Raw genomic sequence first — 21,298 nt, 5'->3', positions numbered from 1 at the left:
AATCTTGAAAGTGCAAAAATTAAAACCTTGAAAGTATACAAATTTGAAAATCAAGAAATAAACCTTGAAAGTACAAAAATTTGAAAATCACGAATTTCAAATATATATCCATCTCCAATCATCCTTATATCAGATTACAGTTCTCAGTATAGCGCTCCCCATATTAGTCAACTTTCCCGATCTGGACACCGTCAACCCGTCAAAGGGACATAAACTATCCGTGAATTAATCGTACATTCAATTTTTTGTTGCAGGTGAGTGCTTCAGTTTTTCTCGTCGTGCTCGACAACAGGACACTTGTGCGGCACGTAAGCGTTTTTTTAATTCCGCTTTCATCTAACAGCGTGTATAACACAGTCAGATACCGCGTTGTTCTCTCAACTTACACGTACGCGTTTTTTGCGTTTCGAGGTTTCGCAAGAAACGAAGATAAAGCTTGCAAGAGAGTCCATGCCCGTTTCATTCCTCGTCTTTAACCCTTTCTTTTTTACGCGCCGCGAAACGGAAATACGGCGTCACAGATAAAACGTGTCACGGAGAAATCGCATCCCGGCGTCCTTCGAATATATTGTGACAGATAATTGAGATCTTTTGAACATGCATTTGCGTTTTGTGAACTGTAAATTGCTCCGTTTTTGCTGTTTGTCGGATACAATAAAGTGGTTGCCGTAAAGTCGGTATCTCTGTGTAACGCGTTTTTTTGCTACCCTTGAACGTCTTTGAAATGTTTAATTGACTTTATTGACCCCTTTAATATATTACATGAGGAGATACGGCTATTGAACAGTTTTAATGAGATTTCACAATATTTCGATAATAAATTATGCGGGATTTTTGTAATATTTCCATAATAAATTTCGAGGTGTTTCTGTCATGATTGGATAATAAATTTTACAACAGCCATATTTCGATAATGAAGTTTGCAATATGTAGCTGTTTTCGTAATTATATGCTTTTATTGGTTTGCTCGTAAATGCTGCATAATTTAATCTTCTTTAATTACCGATCCAAAAATTACTTAAAATGGGCAGCGGTTATTTCTGCCCATTTTCAGCGGTGGTTATTACAAAGCATTCGATTATATGATTATATAACATTTAATTAAATACGATATTTTACCGCATTTATTATCCATAATTTTACTAATATCAGTATTTCTAATTAGTTCAAAAGTTTCAGTAATGTAGGTAATGAATTGTATTTATGTAGGTCATAAATTAGTGTCATCCATATTTGGATTACGTTGGCTATTTATAAAGTAAGGTGTACATCAAATTAAAATAATTTGTGCGCTTGAATGTCAGGAAGTCAAATTGATTAATGTTATTAAATCAAATTGATCAATGTCATGAAACTAATCAATGCCATCAAATTGATCAATGTCACCAAATTAATTAATGTTATTATATCAAATTGATCAATGTCATTTAACTAATCAATGTCATCAAGTTGACCAATGTCATTAAATCGATTAATGTCATTAAATGAAATTGATCAATGTCGTTAAATGAAATTGATCAATTTTATCAAACTAATCAATCTTGTTGGGTTTTTTAGTTAATATATATTTAACTTGTAATATAATTTCAATCTTTACGGATTACAAAATGCACGTGTGCATCGCACCACGCGCCACGCCACGATTCGGACTCTCTCCTTTTTATTCTTTTGTCTCTCACTGCTGCCAACTCGAATATTATATCTATTTCATACAAAACAATAGAACATAAATGGCGCGAATAATACAAAGCGCGACGCAAGTCTCCACAAATCTCATAAAATTGATTAATGTTATAAAACTGATCAATGTCATCAAATTGATTAATATTATTATATCAAATTCATCAATGTCATCAAAGTAATCAATGCCATCAAATTGATAAATGTCATTAAACTAATCGATGTCATCAAATTAATTAATGTTATTATATCATATTGATCAGTATCATCGAACTAATCAATGTCATTAAATTGATTAATGTCATCAAGTTGACCAATGTCATTAAATTGATTACTGTCATTAGATCAAATTGATCAATGTCGTTAAATGAAATTGATCAATTTTATCAAACTAATCAATCTCATAAAATTAATTAATGCTATAAAACTGATCAATGTCATCAAATTGATTAATATTATTATTTGAAATTCATCAATGTCATCAAAGTAATCAATGCCATCAAATTGATAAATGTCATTAAACTAATCGATGTCATCAAATTAATTAATGTCATTATATCACATTGATCAATATCATCGAACTAATCAATGTCATTAAATTGATTAATGTCATCAAGTTGACCAATGTCATTAAATTGATTACTGTCATTAGATCAAATTGATCAATGTCGTTAAATGAAATTGATCAATTTTATCAAACTAATCAATCTCATAAAATTAATTAATGCTATAAAACTGATCAATGTCATCAAATTGATTAATATTATTATATCAAATTCATCAATGTCATCGAATTAATCAACGCCATCAAATTGATTAACTTCATGAAATCAAATTTAGCACATTTCAAAATTGTATCAAAACATGTAATTTCTCGCCAAATAAAAAAACAGGAGTTAATCGGAAATCGTTAAAATCGAGTGACAATAAAAATGAACTATCGTGAGAAGAAATTTGAAAAGTGGTTATTGTTCGACATTTTCTAGAATCGTTTGTCCAGAATAGAAGTGTTGTAAAAAGGACAAAGAAAAGCACCGTGTAGATGTAAAACTGAAATTTCTTTTCCAGCTGGAATTTCTTCGGGATAAAAGAAATTCTTACATATCGTGGATAAAAGTAAAAAAGTAGACCACTGGGAGATTCAGCAATTTCTTTTCCCACTATCTGCTTCACATTTTTCTTTTGCACTCTTTTTAGCTTCAAGCAGTGCAGGCGGAAACGCGGCAGTATAGGAAAATAAGAAATAAACTGTTGATATTTATTTTTAATTGATTGTACACGCCTTTACTATCAGTTGTACATTTTGGTATACTGGTGATATTTATGTGATTTTTTATTGATTACACTTGCAATGTGTTGAAGTTTCAGATTGTAGAAATTAACAATTTGAAATTTCTACGTTACAAAAGTTATAAACTGGTCAATTTTTATATTTGAAACTTTTTATTTTATTTCCAATTAAAATTTGATATTTTTGTATTTTTGTACTTTCATGTTTATATAGATATTGTGTTCTTGTATTTCTATATTTTTACGTTTGAAAATTTCAGTTTTTTATAGTAGTTTAGTAATTTGAAGTTTCTATGAATAGACATTTGGAAATTTGAAATTTCTAATTTCTCTTGTAACTAGAAATTCAATTTTAAAACATGTAGGAGAAAAGAGTCAAATTTCAATATCAAAGCTAGAATGAATAGTGGAAGGTTCAATTTTTTAGAATTTTTGATTTAGACCCCTTCCATAATCACCTTCACTTACATACTAAATTTTATAGTATGTCCTCGACTATAATACAATATATCAAACAGTATATCATATTATAGTATGTTAACCACTTGCCATTAAAATGTGTCATGTGCATCAGACATAACAATTTACAGTCACCATATTGATATTACTAAAGGAAGTTAACATAGGTGCTATTTTATGTCCACTGACCTTTGATTACACAAATTATAATTGCACTTTAAATTGAAAGGTATTAAAGGTTCTAAAAGAGTTTTGATCTCCATTTTTGTACTGTGAGCAATTGCTAGCTGAAGAGTTTAAACCTAAACCTAGGTGTTTAGAAATAAACAGCCTCTTCACTCCAACTCATAACATCAGTACACAAATAGTATATCAATTAAAATGTAACTACAAAATCAGCCAAATAAACCATCTTTCGCAACCAAATAGAACCAAATATCGCATATTCCTGAGATCCTTACCACAGTCTTCCCCAATACATTAGGCAGATAATTAACAGTTCAACATTATCAAGCGACACACTACCGCTCAATCGGTTTCCCTGCACATGCCTGAATCGGTCGTGATTACACAGATAACAGCCTGGGGAGATATGTTAAGGCGTAAAGGAGATCCCAAGTGATTCCTGCAAGCAAGGAGCAAGGATCGCGTGTCACGACCTGTGGTGCTAACACTTGCTTGCCAAACAATCTTATCGTTCGCTATCATCGTACAAGACCTGTCGGCAGGTCGCCGGGAATATTAGATATAAGGATATACAAAGATACAAATCTGCAGGAAGGACGCTAACGTTGGGGCTAACGGTTCCCAGCTATTTAGGACTCGATAGTAGCGTCTCTTTTCGGCGTCACATTTTTCCACAGCTAAATAGATGGCAAACTATAATATAGAACCGCAAGGCACCCGCATTCATTATCGATTAATCGGCGGAAGCGACTGCCGGCTAAACACGTGCTTAGATGCGACGGAATCGATAACAGGGAGCTGCTTTTCCGATACTAGTTTGTATCCGTGGCTGTTCCCTGTGTTACGCGGGCTTTGTCTACGTTTCGGTTCGTAAAAGGAAAGTGGATTTGAAAATTCATTGCACCTACAGAATTAGGTGGGAGATTAGCTATTTGTACGCAAGTACTGCATCGAATGTAGCAAAGTACAGGTGCAATGTGGACTTTAGATAGGTTCACATGTATAAATTGAACAGCCTTCAATTTCTGTCTTTGTATTTTCAAACTTCTTCGTTTTCTAGCTTTTGAGTGTTAGAATTTTTAGTACTTCGGATTCTCGAGCTCAAATTTTTTTAATTTTAGGTCCCTTAGAATATGCGTAAATACCAAAGTTCCAAAGTCTGTAAATACTTTTATCTTCCAAGTATTAGATCACTCAATTTCCAGGCACCGAAATCTAATTCTTCAAATACCTGAATACCATTCCTAGATTCCAATATACGAGGCGCGATCATTAAGTTCCGCGATTGTGTCTGCTGTGACCAAACGGATCACACGATTGACTTGCGCTCGCAGGACATATGAATAACAATCTTCGAGACATATGACACGAAGTTTGGAAGCGATGTCTTCATTGAATCCTGTGTTATACAAGTTTATGGTAGCATATGCACGCTTTTACAAAATCACGATAGACTCTAAATTGGAACAAAGGGACATAAAAAAAAAAAAGTGGAACATGGTAGTCCTTCCTCACCTTCCGTATTCACCATATTTGAAACCCTGTGATTTCTTTTTGTTTCCCAAAATCAAATTGAAGCTCAGGAGGCGCCTATTTGACACGGTGGACGAGATTCAACGCGAATCGCAGCAGGTGCTTGACACGCTTCGACAAAAAGACTTCTAGGAAGCTTTCCAAAAATGGCAGAGGTGCTGGGATCGGTGCATAGCTGCCCAAGGGGTGTACTTTGAAGGGGATAGTAGCCAAATTTGAAACAGGTGACTTTATCTACATATGCAGGACCAGTCCCGGAACTTAATGATCGCACCTCGTACATTTCTTAAATCCACGTATTTTCAAATTATTAATCAATTCTTAAATTTCAAAGTCCCCAAATACCCATATCCCCATATCAACCCATCTCTAAAGTCCCCAAATTCCCATATCACCCGATTATTAATCTATCCACAAATTGCGAAGTCTCTAAATTCCCGTATCCCCAAATTATCAACCAACCTAAACTGCAAAATCCTCAAATTCCCGTATTCTCCGAATCTATTCCAATCACAAACCTATTCATATCCCCTAATTAATCCCCTTGCAAAATCCCCAAATCGTTAACCCAGCCAAATGCTCGAAATCCTAACAAATCCCTAAGTATGACTTCTCCTCGATTACCACATTTCCTATAGAAAGATCTATTGCAGACTTTACCTTCATCGCACTTGAAAGTCTCTAAAAATCGTGGAGCCTTCACCCTTTCTTGTCAAATTCACTCTACGGAAGCTACGTCTCCTATCCAGCCATGTTCCTTTTTATGGTCGTTCAACCGGTGCTCCTCACATATCGACTCAGCCAGGATGCGTACCCGAAGCGTGTACTACATCCAAGGGACACGGTCAAAGAAGGTTAGGAGGTTAGCAATTGGGTACACGTACAGCACGCTCGAACGCGCATATCGATGGTGTTCGGATCGTGAGGCGAAGTGAGAAGGGAATAGATAAGGGGTCACGGAAGAGACGTTGAGATGCAAGGTAGATCCAGAGAAGCGAACAAGCAAGGAAGAAAGGATGGAAGGGATAGTTGGCAGGTCACGACCTAGACCGGCCGGTCCAGGAACGGATGCAAGCCACCGGTCGTCCAACTCTCCCACATACATTAGGAAGTTTCACCTAACTTTTAGCCACGGTTGGGCCACGCTAGGTAACGTGCTGGCCGTACGATCGGATAACCAGCTAACCTTCCTCGTCGTTTCCTCCTTCCTTCATCGGCTTTCTTATCCTTTCTCTCGTTAAACCCTTTTCCCTCCTTGATCCCCTTCTCGCTCACTCCTTCCCGATCTGCCCTATTTCGTCTCATTTACTTTGCCCATAATCTCGTTCGTTCACGATACCCGGCTCATAAGTAACGAAAGCATCGACTTATTCATGACTGGGCCGATGCTGCAGGGTGTAGCGGAAGAACAAGGTTGAGGGCGGATACCGAAGAGATAAGTCGGGAATGGAGAAGGAGGTCCTCCCGTAATCTGCCGTGGTACGACGGACCCGGGATACCTCTGCGAAGAGTCAAGAACCTCGACAGAGGTGCCCGCGGCCGTTGCAACAATATTTTGCTTGATTACTATCGCTGGAAAAGCTGCTTCGCCGACCTGACCGAGAGCAGATAGGTAGCCGGGGTTGGATATGCCCGTTTCTCTTTCTCCCCACCCTAAAACCTACCGCTATGACCGTACTCGTTAGTATGCTAATTTATCGGCGCATTAAATTTTCGCACCCGGTCCTTGATAGAGCCCGGAATTTATGTTCTATATTTCAGACTCAAAGTAGATTACCGAGTAGCGCGAATGTACAGTCCACAGAAAAAATCCACCCCTAGGGGGAATGCGGTTATGGGAGCTGCGGTCTATGCTAGGATTTTTAGGTAGTTTCGGGATCAGATAATTTTGGATTTAGGAATCTGTCGGTTTCAAGGCTTGGGAGTTTCCGAATTCGGAATTTAAGAGTTTCTATGATTTGGATGATTACGATTTGGAGAATAACTTAGAAACTTTGAAAGGGAAGTTAATAAATTGAAGACTATGAATTTGGAGAATTGTGAAATTTTTTAACTTGAAAATATATTTTACGATTTGGAATATATTTTCCACCCCCTAATGTCTGAATCACTGCTACTCTGGATCAATAAGCTGCCATAATCGTGTTATCATTTTTTCGTACTAGCTATCTTAAAAACCCTAAAGATAATAGGTGTAATTATACCCTCCTTGAAAATGCAGTTTTCTAAGCATTAATGATTATCTGAAGCTATATTATCGTAATGAGTTGAACCTTTGAAGCAGTATTTGCCAATCTCTTCCGAGTCGCGAACCTGTTTTATAATAGTCCGATAACCTGTTAACCGTTCTGCTCGCGTTCATTTTATTTATCAGTAATCAGTGTTGTAACCGGTTGTAGTATATTGAAATGTATCTATAATAATCCTTACATGAATAATGACAAATTAATTGCATCCGTGTCAGATCATTTTTACTGAAAACAATTATACGTACACTTTAGTGTTACATGCTTGCAAAATACTGTAACTTTTCAAGTGATTAAATTTCTAAATCTTCAAATTTTTTTAAGTTTCAAAATATTTAAAGATTTATAGATTTTTAATTTGACCAATTTCCAAATTTTCTAATTCGATAGTTTCTAAGTATTTTAATTGTCAAGTCTTGAAATTTATAAAATCTGTATATTCCAATTCACAGTTTTCCTTCTGAATTCGAAAATATCAAAATAAAAAAAAAATAGATTCTATATTTCTTAAAGTATCCATCAACAGTATGAAATTGCTGTCTGCAGAGATTACTGCAGAAAATCAAGAATTTCCGCGTAAACTAAAATTTATTCCCCGACGTGAAGTAAAGGGGATGAAGTTTAACGGCTGTTGCTTCTGGATCCGTTACGCTAAAATCCAAAAATAAGCCGTGATAGGCGATAAAAATCGTGCTTGAAGGCGTGAAACGCGTACCCGTCCGTAAGCAAAATATACGAGAACGGAGATTGGTATCCGAGGAAAAAGAAAGGGTGGCCTCCAGAATTCTGCTACGTCTTCGCTGATTTTACGCTCTGCCGATCCTGCGGAATTTCGACTTCACGTTTGCCTATGGCACGCGCGTTAATCACTTCGATATTAGCGTACTCCTAAAGCGTGCAAAGCGTCGTCACCTAATTTAATATTATTACATTACACCGGAACTCGCGTTCATACGCCCGCGTCATCCAGGCATCTTTAAAATTAGATTTTCTCCGCATCGTTACGTTACTATCCCATCAATCCACTTCCCTTAATTTTCGAGGGACTATCGTTTGAGAGTGTTTTATGTTTTACGCTAAAATGTCCACATTTCGTGACCAGTTAAAGTGTGTCAATTATCCACGTTCGTGACCGATTGTTTTAAGTACATTTATCAATTTGTGATAGAGCATTCGTGACCGGTCTGTTTCTAAAATAAGTGTATCAATTAGTGACATCCTCTTGTCACTTTATTTTATTAGCCATTAACTATGATGAATGTGACGTGACGCACTCGTGGTTCAAATGAGTGCGTCACAATTCAAATCAGTACTTATCTGAATTTTGAATACACTTCAATTCAGAATTAAGGACCAATTACAGTTCGCATTGTCCAGAATTGCTGAACATAACGTAGGCATATTTTCACTTTCTTTTTTTATTTATTTAATTTTAATGTAGATGTGAATAGATCTGTCTGACGCACCTGATATACGACAAGTGTTGAGAATAATTGAAGTATAGAAATATCGCAGTTATGATTCAAGTTACAGTTTATTTACTGTTTTGAAGGTTGTCTTCAAAGAGTATAATAATAACTTGTTAACAGTAATAAACATTCCTGAGGTAAGTCAATGACGAGGAAGCTCTGCTAAAGGCACTAATCTTGGTTTTGTCTGAAACATTTTGTATTATCAATATTTTTTACGATATTTGACTGATGTTTGGCTTATGATGTTCGATTTATAATATTTGACTGATATTTGGCTGATGATATTCGACTTATGATATTTGACTACTGTTTGGCTGATGATGTTTGACTCATGATATTTGACTAATGTTTGGCTGATGATGTTCGACTTATATTTCACTCATGTTTGTCTGATGATGTTCAACTTATATCTAACATAAATGAAACACCCTATACATTATAAAACTCTATTAAACCAAATAAACCAATCGATATTAACATTTCAAGTACACATGTCATCTATTAATCACGAAACTCTAATTCATGTAATCGCGTGCGATTATTTCTTCATCACCTAGTACATCATGTCTTTCAATTTTGTTGTATTGAGAGCAAAAAATCCTTACAGTTTCATTCGATCACTCACACGGTCCTCCATTTGAGGTACGAGAGTATCGGTAAAAAGTGTGCAGCACGTTTTCAATCTATGGAACAGTTAAGTTCCTGGATTGCTAGAAACCGGTAGCAGCATGTTTATGCGGCTCCGACACAACATTCTAATTACGAGTGGATCCTGCCTCGAGCTGTGGAGAGGTGATCCGGGGTAATGAAACCGATTATACTTGCTGAAGAAAATACGCGTTACGCAAGAACAACCGGTTGGAGAAACCTTGACCGACGTTAGATCTAAATCTGTGATATATGTTGGAAAGTTCAGGGGCAAATTTGAAAGTATGAATAGTGGGAGTTTGGTGGATTAAGAATTTTGGGATTTGGGTTTTTAGAGATATAGGGATTTGGAAGTTGGGAATTTAAGGGGACAATTTGGGAATTTAGGAAAAAAATTTAAGAATTTAGAGATATGAGGATTTGGAAAATTAGAAACATAAAAATCTGGGATTTTAGGGAGAGAATTTGTGAATTTAAGATTAGGAGAATTTGGAAATTTAGATATTTGCGGATATAGATATCTGCACAATCAAGTATAAGTGAATAAAAAAGAGACATAACATTTCAACTTTTTTCACCCATTCTAATATTGCAACCATGAATGGTCACTTCAGACTGACGCACCTATCAAATAAATCATCAGCAAGGTTTCTAAATGAGCATTCAAATAATTCAATATGTATGTCAATATCTAACCCCAAATAGAGCTAGAAACATAAATACACGTATTCTCAAAAAACTGCAAACCTTTGTGGTACAATTATCTGTGGCCGATCTGAAGAGAGTCTCCAACTTCCATAATGATTCGTCGCAGGATATTGGGTCGATCGTAAACGACGCAAAATCGCGGTATTCTCGAGCCAGGGTCTCGATACATGGAAAAATACTGCAACCTATATCGTTAATCAGGCAAAAATTTCCGCGGTTACGCTGGTACGAACGAGGAGAGGAGAGGTTTGGACAAGTGCCAATCTAGCATCAAGGCGTATAGCCGCAGCCAAGAGCTGCCACGAACGAACGGGTACCGCCTGTACACGATGCTTTCACGGGCCGATTCATCGAAATCGCGCATTTTTATTTCTTCCGCTCGCTCTCGAAATCCGGTAGCGTGCACACGCCGACCTCCTGTTCCGTCGAACGAAAAAATCCTTTGAATGCCGCATCGAGGCTTCTCCCCGTGAAACTGGAATCTCTGGCGCGTACTTTCTCTCGTTTTTCGCTCCCCCGTTTCCGGCTGCGTCCTTCACTACTTCCTTCCGATTAAATGGAGAAAGCAGTCTGCCAACTACACAAACGCACATCTGCACTGTGGGTATACAATAATTTGACCTAACACGATCTGTCTACGAGTAGATAACGGTGAGGATGTCTGATGTGACAAGTTAGGATAGGGAGGATGTGAAAAGTAAGGGTAAGATTCACACTCGGTTTGGAGACTTCTCAGAATTTAATCTTTTAGGCACCGCGCTTCACTATAGTGATTTTCACGGATACCATCTTTCTGTACAATGGTCCTAGTAGCCTTGGCTAGCTGAATGACGTAGATTACATAGCGTCACTCACTCACTGTTTCAATTGTATGATTAGTTTCATATGTTCTGATTATCGCTTTCTGCCTTCATCATGTTTTATAAGAGTATTAACAAATCCCACAAAAGTACATTACATGTAAATAAAAGGTACCAACTAGCTAGACACCATGGGAGCACCTCTTTGCACCGAAACACGATATTGAAAAATTTGCAAATATTTTGTGAATTTTCTAAAAAAAGTAAATTATCAAAATTAAAATATATGTATCATATCTTTGTCAAAAATTATAATTTAATCATCAAAACTTCATTCCAATGCACCTCACACATTGTAGTTCTGTTTACGCGCTAAGTTCAGTCATGTCTGAGAGGTTAATGTTTGAAGTGGATGAAGAATTTTTGAACCTTGGAGTTTAGGGATATATGACGATCGTCATTCTATATTTACGATTAGATAACAGTGAGGAGCAAATCTGACATGTAGGATGTGACAAGTAAGGGTAAGGAAGGTTCGCAGTTGTTGATGTTTGGGCACTTTTCAAGATTTCATGTTTGGGGTGAATGAGGAATGTGGAAATCTTGGAATTTAAGGGTATAAGACGAACGTCACTCTACGTATACGATTAGATGGTACAGTGAGGAGCAAGTCTGATATATAGAGAGAATGTGACAAGTAAGGAGGGTTCGAAGTCGTTGATGTTTGGACACTTTTCAGAATTTATTGTTTGGGGTGGAAGGAATTTGGCAATCTTAGAATTTAGGGATATGGGAATTTAGAAATCTGCCATTTGAGGATGCATATATAGTAATCTGGAGATTTGGAGGTTTGAAGAAGTCTAGAGATTTGGAATTTGAGAATATAGGAATTTGGAGATTTGGAGACTTAGGAAATTGAAAATTTATAGACTTTAGGGACATTTGGAAGTCATGGAATTTGTACAGTTGGTGGTTTGAGGATTTATGAATTTGGGAATCGTGAAATTTAGGTAGACAGCAATTAGAAAGTAGTAGAATGACACTCTGACATTTGGTGAGTGTAAGGATCTAGATCCACCAATCATTTGGTGGTTTAAAGACTTAACCATATGGAGATTTGGAAATCTGAGAACTTGAAGATTATGAGTTTAAGAAACACAGCAATTTGGAAATTAAAAAATTTGCAGATTTGAAGATTTGGGGCTACGGATATTAAGGACATACCAATTTCAAAATCATGGAGATGTAGAATCTTAGGAACTAAGAATATTTTTGGTTTAATGACCTAAAAATTTGCGAATCAGAAGAATTAAAAACTCATGTGGATGAGAAGAATGTGTAAATTGAAAAGTATTTAAATACAAGAATATTTAACAAATTTAAGAAGTTAAAAAATATCACACTCGAAACAATTTGAATCACAAAAATAGAAAAATGAAGAAACCACGAAAGTTATGCAATTTGCAGATGTATAGGTTAACAGGTACCCGACAAAAGGAAGCCGGCATAGCACCCGAGTGTCCGTGTTTAAAGGCTTGAAAGATGAAGCGGAATCTCTGCGAGTGTAGCCACCTTTGTAAGATCCGTTAAGGGGAACGAGACGGTCAGATGAACGGTAGATGAGACGAACAGGAGAGTAAAGAATGAAGAGGAAGAGGACTCGTGGAGCCCTTCGGGAAGAAAGTGAAATACGTTACGATCTGTCTGAAGCCTCTCTTCCGCGGACGATACGTCGTGACTGCTCTCAATAATAGGACTCCTCGCGGTGGGTGGAATATAATACCGAGACGAGTGGAGAAACAGTGGATAAGGAGAGAAGGAAAGAAGGGAGATGAGACGAAGCTTTCCTCTGGGTACCGTTATTCCACCAAGGTTCTTATTTACCTTTCTTCCATCCGCCTGTTCTTCCTTCTCCGCACATCGTATATTTTCGGGGCGGAGGGCTCGATACCGACCTAACCGCTTCGTGATCCACTGATCAGCTTCGCGACGTGCCGTGTAAACTCATCTGACGAGGATGCTAAGCCGTGCATAGCTGTTAGATGGAGCGAATAACAAGTTTCTGTTATTTGTAAACAGACTAAAACCTCGTCCTCCTTTGCATAGAACAAGACACGGATACGACTGAGTCGGTGATGAGCTATTCTGCTTGTGTGGATGCTGTACACGAACGGCTAAGTAGTGTGTACTTGTCGACACTGCTGGCCAATCACTTTCGTGAGTTTACTTTTAGGTTCCTGGATTTGAAGATTTTTTTACAGGCTTTCAAATCGTCAAATTACCAAATTCATAAATTAATAAATTCTCAAAACTACATCTCTAAATAAGTTCATGATTGTAAATATTTGACAATTTTGTTCTACTATGTTTTTAACATTTTTAATTTCGCAAACTTTTTATTTTAAGAATTTGAAAATTTGAAATCAATTACACAATTTGAAGTCCACATCAGTGTGTATATCCCTGTTCATACACGTAATCTTTTAACAAATATTCAATCAGTTACCATATTTTAACGAGTTACAATATGACCTCATGACAGTTCAAGTACAACAAATCTTACTCGAATTTCTAATAGCTTGAATTTGATTACCCTTAAGTTTATGTTTAATTATAATGAGCATAATGAAGGATCCTGAATAAACATAACACTCTAACTTCCTCCATTCAACAGCTGTGAATAATTAGCGCCAGACAAACAAGTCACACGGCAGGGGTTTAATTTGTCCAACACAACGTATAAAGTCAATGCTCGAGACTCCTTAAATTACAAGCCAATTTTCGACAAAATGTCCCAGTGGTCCTTTGCATAAAACGGTCCGCAGGGTGGACGTGGATCCACATCGCCCCCTAAGCTGAATATTCTAGGTGTCCCGGCTCTCAATGTCGGTTAGGTCTGCACCGCAAATGCACATGCGAGTATCCACGCTCGTACCGTTGCTTGTGTTCTTGAAATTCAATCATCCTCGTTATGAATCTTGGCCGTGGTGGCGAGCTACATTTCGTATGTATTTTGTAACACGAAATTGCGATCAATTTCACGCGTTTGTGCTAGTTGACGGGCCCACTGTTTTACAAGCTCGCGTGTATGCATGTATGCACGAAACAGTGTCCGCAACATCGAACGTCCGAAAGTTTCGTGCCTGTTTCTGCCGTGCATACCTCGTAACGAGACATCGTTCGTAGAATTGCATAAATTCACTGGACAGATGGAATGCATTGGTCGATGGTTTGAAGTAAAGCAGGAAACGGGAATCGCGAGTTATTGGCTCGTCCTTGTTAACTGTGACTACGGTGAACGTTAGAAACCGCATAGGTGGGCAGAGCAATTGATACGGGACTCTAAGCAGGACAGTAGAAAAGGAAACCTCGAAAATACGCAAGAAATCTGTCTTCGTGAAAAATTTGTTGGTAACGTGGAAATCCAAGTTTTCCGTTAGCTATTTGGAATCATCAAATTCTAAGGTCTTGATATCTTAGATGTTGCTTAATTAATAGCGATTATGGAGTTTAAACATACAGTTATTTATTCAGTAGATTTTAGTAGGACTTTTATTGTTAACTATCATTCTTCATTGTTGATATGGACTATTATTACTTTACTTGTTTAATAGGTACTTACAGATGAAGCATCTAATTATTTGTGTAATTTGAATTAATTTAATAATTTATCTACTCTAAGGACATTTTGAGAAATTCTGAACCTAATGCTAACGAAGTTTGCACTGAATTTTAATTTCTTTGTAAATTAATAGTATTAAGACCACTTTGCAATGTGGTCCCAGAGTCTCACTTAAAATTATTCCTTCAATTTGAATTAATTTAATAATTTATCTAATCTAAGGATATTTTGAGAAGTTCTGAACCTAATGTTAACGAAGTTTGTACTAAATTTTACTTCTTTTGTAAATTAATAGTATTAAGACCATTTTGCAATGTGGTCCTAGAGTCTCGCTTAAAAAATTAATTATTTCAATTTGAATAAATTTAATAATTTATGTAATCTAAGGACATTTTGAGAAGTTCTGAACCTAGTGTTAATGAAGTTCGAATTGTGACTTCTTTTGTAAGTTAATAGTATTAAAACCATCATGCAAGGTAGTTCAGTCTCACTCAAAAGAATTAACATTTAACGATGTAAGTAATATACTTAACGATATAAATAAGCTTGTTTCAACAGCTAAAGACTTTTTTGCGACGTCAAAAGTCAGCAAGAATATATCCATGTTTGGCTACTTGGCAGTGGTAAGTTGGAACGCATACGCGGCACATTTAAAACCTACGGAAAATACTATTCGTGGCATCGAGATCAGCCGTTGCTCCTACCGTCAAGGGTTCCTGAATGCCAGAGGAAATAATTTTCCTATTCCGAAATAACCTCACGGTACAGCAACGGTGAGCGAGAGCTGGAGTTTGGCAACAGGCTCGCACTGGCTCAAAGTGCCCCTAAACCATCCCGCCTTCCAAACATACGTGGTAACTTCCGTCGATTCGCGAATATCGTGAATTTGCAAGGTTCGCCAGCTGCGCGCTAGTTACTTCTCGAATGTACGATTTCAACCCGCCCAGCTCGTGCACCGAATCCGGTATTATGTAGTTGCTGCTATGGCGAACCTTCGAGGAAAAAGAATTTTCGGTCTACCAAAGAAATCTGAAAAACCATCTTAATTCAATGCTAGTTCGTACCCCTAGGCCTAAAGTCAGTTTTTATAAAGGGACGTAACGTATTTTAGGACTGCAAATAATTGCTCGAAAGATAGGAGAGATAAAATAAAATTAGAAAGTGAATACTTGCTTCATTACTATTTAACGTTTACTAATGTTCATGGCTGTTTAGCGATATTTATATATTTAAATATTTACACTGATTTCGTCCATTTCATTTTTCTTATTTTCTTATATGAAAGAGTGTATTGAACATCTGTTAGACTAGAAGGTAACTAATAATGGAATTTAATAAGAATCACATAATTTAGCTTCAAGCAGTTTAACACGGTATCAGACCTTTATAAATAAACATAATTATTGAAATTAGAGTACATCAGTAACATTGAAACACGTCAAAAATTACCCTTAAAATTACATAAAAATATAAATTTATTGAATTTAAATTTATTATAGCATCTCCGATTTTTACAGAAAGTGTCCAACTTAATTTTATGAAATTTTGAAATATGGAAAGTAACCTTCTAATGAATATTTTATTAAACGTTCTGATTCGTAACAATATTTACATATTTTTGTTCAACAGTGACGCGTTTGATAAAAAAAATATATTTCGCCAGACATGATCGTATTTATCCAGGGTAATGCAGCAGACTTGTCCACATTTTTCGCCGGATGCTCCCATAATGGAAAAATCCAGTCTCGCATCCGACGGAATCTCCGTGGCGTACTGCTTTGTATACTCGTCAGCGCTGATAATTATATGGTAATAATGTACGTTGTATTACAACAATGAATACACGGTAACAAGACCGATGAAGAGTTGTAGAAGGGACAATGCTGTTAGCATGCTATTCAAGACTTGTTTCAGCACACAACACGACATTATTCCGCGAAAGAATGGTACATAACCTGGTCCATCTTCAGGAACTTATCAACGCGAATGCAAAAACTTTTCACCGTGAAGTTTAATTACACGCTCCTGTAAAATGCGTCTACGATTCGTCAAGAATTAGCTACTTTAATTAATCTGTCCGCGTGACGTGGAAGTTAATTTCTTCGCCGTTTAATCGCGTTAACACGCAGGCAAATTACTCAGAACGTTTGTGGTATCTTGCTCTATATAGAATTTCGAAGCAGGTTCTCGGAATGGTCTCTGCACCGTCGCCAACAACGCACTGATGTGCCCGAAATTTCGAGCAACTTCGCGAAAGTGTTCAAGCATTCAAGTTTCGTTATCGCCTACTATAGTCGTTGTTAATCGTGCGACGAATTCCATATCAGATTTACACGGGAATAATGCGTTGTGAAAACGTAAATGTTAATGAAACGCGAAGGGAAATTAATTTAAACGGAATCGTGATATGGATATTGATGTTGTGTGAATTAGCTGAATGAGTATGTACGGTTTTATGAATAGTGTTGGCGGGGAACAATGTTTTTGGTGGAGTCTCGTTATATGGCCGTGCATATGGTACTTAATTCTTAGACTGCTATTAACCTCTGCTGTCAAAAATTTTTATATTTGGAATTTTCTATTTACAATTTCAAAATGCACGAATTGATATTACTAAAAGATTTGTGGATTATAGAATTTTTTGAGCAGTAAATTTGAGAATTTCTAAATTTTTCGATTTCTAGATTTATGTCTTTCTAGAGAAATAAATTTCTAGATTTCTAGATTTCTAGATTTCCAAATTTCCAAATTTCCAAATTTCCAAATTTCCAAATTTCCAAATTTCCAAGTTTCCAAAATTCCAAGTTTCCAAATTTCCAAGCTTCCAAATTTTCAAGCTTCCAAATTTCCAAGCTTCCAAATTTCCAAGCTTCCAAATTTCCAAGCTTCCAAAATTCCAAGCTTCCAAATTTCCAAGCTTCCAAATTTCAAAATTTGCAATTTGAAAATGCAAAAATTTCTGAGTCTGGAATTAGTAAATTCCTCAATTTGAAAAAATGGAAATATGAGGTGTTTGTATTTCAAAACATTTTACTTGACAATTACAACAAAATTAAAATTATTCGCAACTGCATTAAAATAAAAATAATTCGCAATTGCATTAGAATTAAAGTGCTACTTGCATTACTCCTGAAAAGAGAAGTATAATATTATTTCCTGCAGTAACAAAATGTAGGAAATAACAGAATACACAATGTATATTTGCTGAATGTACACATTCATATTGAGTATAAATCGGAAATGTTCTGAGAACTCCATATTTCCATTCTTGGAAAAGCAAGTGATTTTCTTGCTCCTGTTTATCAAGCGCAGTACGAAATTAAAGGATTATCTTTCTATATTATTCCTTTCATCTTTCGGAGGACATTTTACGTGTCCTATTTCCATTTCTACACAGAGCTTACAACTTTGTAGCACAGAGTTGCGAACTCTCTCAAATTTCTGGCTTCGTTCCAATCACATGATATAAATCTTCAATTCGTTCCTATAATTCGTTTACTTAATTTATTGGAGAAACGTGTATCAAGCTTTTAAAATATTTTGATAAACGGAATTTAGACAGGATAACACTTTTTGTGTATTTTAGAAGAAAAATATGATAAAGGTGATACTTTCAATATGAAAACTATAATCATTTATTAATTTATATTCATCATAATCCTTTGATAATCTATATTTAGGTGCTAACTTATATCTACCATAATCATTTCTTAATTTATATAAAAACTGATTACACTATACATACTTATATTTGTTATTGTTTCTGTAATAGATGGTCAGCCATTTTGTAATGATAACATTAAAATATACGAACTACTTATTTTCAACAAATCTTAAATTTCAAGTAAATCCATCACTAGTGCTATTTTGCAATATTTTTATATCATTATTCCATGTTAGACTTTCTGTGAATAAATGTCCGCCATACTGGGCATTCTGTAACCATTTTGTATCATTGCTTCTTACAATTTGTCTATTTTAGACAAATGATTTGCGAAATTGAGAAATTCACAACTTGAGATATGAAGTTAAGAAATTGAGAGATTGAGAAATTGAAAAATTAAGAAACTGAGAAATTTAGAAATTAAGAAATTGTGGAATTGTGACATTAACAAATTGAAGAATTGAAGAATTGAAGAACTGCAGAATGAAAGAATTGAAGAATTGAGAAATTGAGAAATTGAGAAATTGAGAAATTGAGAAATTGAGAAATTTAGAAATTAAGAAATTGTGGAATTGTGACATTAACAAATTGAAGAATTGAAGAACTGCAGAATTAAACAATTGAAAAATTGAAAAATGGAAAAATTGGAAAATTGGAAAATTGGAAAATTGGAAAATTGAAAAATTGAAAAATGGAAAAATTGAAAAATTGAAAAATGGAAAAATGGAAAAATGGAAAAATTGAAAAATTGAAAAATTGAAAAATTGTAAAATTGAAAAATTGAAAGATTGAAAAATTGAGGAATTGAGAAATTGAGAGATTGACGAATTGAAAAATTGAAAAATATTTTAGACAAATGATTTATTACATAAATGTGTAGTAATTTATTTATTACATCAACAGTGTATTAACTGTTGATTTTCATCAAATTTGAAACAACAGATGTATCATTATTTTATGATATTTATAAGTTCATACTTGGACTTTCAGTGCATGAAAATGGACTTCCTACAGCTACTTTGTATTAGCGATCACATATAGACAAGCAATCATTCATAACATCAGCATCTTGTAACCATAACAATGCATTGACTCGGTGAATAAATAAAAGCTGAACTTCAAACAAGTGCACACAACTGTTTGCTACACACGTCATCAAACTACGTCAAACTTTCTACAAACAAGAATCCGTCACGTCAGATTTCCTCTAGATACAATGCATCATATCTTGTTGCTACCGTAAGTATTATTTTGTAACATTGTTGTGTCATCAAACTATGTCGAACTTCCCATGTTACAACATTCACCACAGGCAGGAATGTGATACATCGTTGAGCTACCAGACGCGAAATGAAAATCAACGACAGAGAGGTATTCGTGTTGAAGTGACTGCATCGCAAAACGAGAAGAAGGACTAAAAGGAGGCTAATATCGATGCACGTTACGAATGAAGTACAACGAGGAATGCAACGGAGGTGAAATTCCGCCGGCACGCTCGTGTGATTGCGACAGCGTGTTAAACGCGTAATTTGCGGATTATTATAGCCGGTCAGTTCATGGGTGTCATCATTGCGGTCCCGAATCCCGTCATCGTCGTGCTCATCGTCAGTATTGACCTTCGTCGTTAACGTTCGCCGCAGATTGTCGCTATCGATCCATAAGCAAAGAGTAAACTCAGTAGGCACTTTTGCCAGTAATATTCGAGTGGCTGACCACAGTACAATGGACGTTTACCTTCCCTTGTCATCCCCTCGGAGCCTCTGGGCCATGAGATGAACGGTGATCAATAGCAGAAGCGAATCTCTCAAACTTGCCGTGCAAACATATGTGTACTGTGTGCTTGTAAGACTAGCCATTCAAACGTATAAGGGTTCAGAATACTAAATACTTTACGTATTGGTAGCATGAACTATTTCCAGCAAAAGCTTTTGTATAAACATGTGTCCAACGTATGTGGAGCCACGTGATCAATAGTCATTTGCTGGTCATCGAGGTTCAGACTCTTGCCTGAGTAGGTTTCATGAATACAAAGAGAACTATACATTATGAAGAGAGTTGGTGTATCAGAAGGTATGATTGAACCGCTGTAAATTATCCTTGTTAACAAGCGTAATAAGCGTAATTAGTCATTCGTTTCACCGTTTTGTGAAGGTAACATTCAAAGTGACTATGCGTAACCTTCGAAGCGACTATACGTAACATTCGAAGCTTCGATACTGACGTGTCCCCAGATTCTAGCTTTTATTACATTTCCAGATTTGTTAGCAAAAGATTGGAGATGCGTTATAAATTTAGGAGACGTAGAAAATTTATGAAATGAAATTTGAAGATCTAGAGATGTGGAGGTATGGGGGAGATATTGAGACATCTGGGAATTTGGAAGTTTGGGAAGTGGAAAAATTAAAAAATTTCATGATAAATTTGTGATAACTTTGATTAATTTTAAAGTTTGATCAATTTGATAAGTTTGATCAAGTAGATAAGTTTGACCAATTTGATAAGTTTGATCAAGTAGATAAGTTTGATCAATTTGATTAGCTTGATAAGAATGGTAAATTTGATAAATGTAATAAGTTCTATAATTTTTAACTATTTGATCCATTTGATCCATTTGATCAATTTGAGAAGTTTGATTAGTTTGATAAGATTGATCAATTTGATTAGTTTGATCAATTTGATAAGTTTGATCAAATGGATAAGTCTGATAAATTTGTTAAATTTAATAAGTTTAATAATTTTGAACTATTTTATTGGTTTGATCAATTTGATCAATATGATAAGTTTGATTACTTTGATAAGATTGATCAATCTGATTAGTTCGATCAATTTGATAAGTTTGGTGAATTTGATAAGATTGATCAACTTGAGATTAGTTTGATCAATGTGATTAGTTCGATCAATTTGATAAGTTTCAGGAATTTGAGGAATCTGAGGGTGTGAAATCTTTGAGATATTTGAAAAATTGATAATATCAAAATTTGTGAATTTAG

The 21,298-nt window shown here is 35.7% G+C and overlaps 2 protein-coding genes across 3 annotated transcripts in view; one reads left to right on the top strand and one right to left on the bottom strand.

Annotated features, from left to right (window-relative positions):
* The window catches only part of neo (ZP and PAN domain-containing protein neyo), a 474,339-nt gene that overhangs the window by 300,808 nt on the left and 152,233 nt on the right, over positions 1-21,298 (bottom strand). The window lies entirely within an intron of this gene.
* The window catches only part of Atg16 (Autophagy-related 16), a 792,563-nt gene that overhangs the window by 669,020 nt on the left and 102,245 nt on the right, over positions 1-21,298 (top strand). Inside the window, exon 10 of one of the 2 annotated variants that reach the window (XM_076539815.1) lies at positions 255-308. In XM_076539815.1, the coding sequence (XP_076395930.1) occupies positions 255-308 (54 nt within the window). Of the gene's footprint in view, positions 1-254; positions 605-21,298 lie in introns of those variants that run through there. The other variant, XM_076539814.1, reaches the window with a different exon arrangement.

This window comes from Megachile rotundata, chromosome 14, assembly GCF_050947335.1.
Source record: "Megachile rotundata isolate GNS110a chromosome 14, iyMegRotu1, whole genome shotgun sequence".
NCBI classification, from domain to species: Eukaryota; Metazoa; Arthropoda; class Insecta; order Hymenoptera; family Megachilidae; genus Megachile; species Megachile rotundata.
Note: the sequence above shows the minus strand (reverse complement) of the source record. Positions and strands in the feature narration are given on the sequence as shown.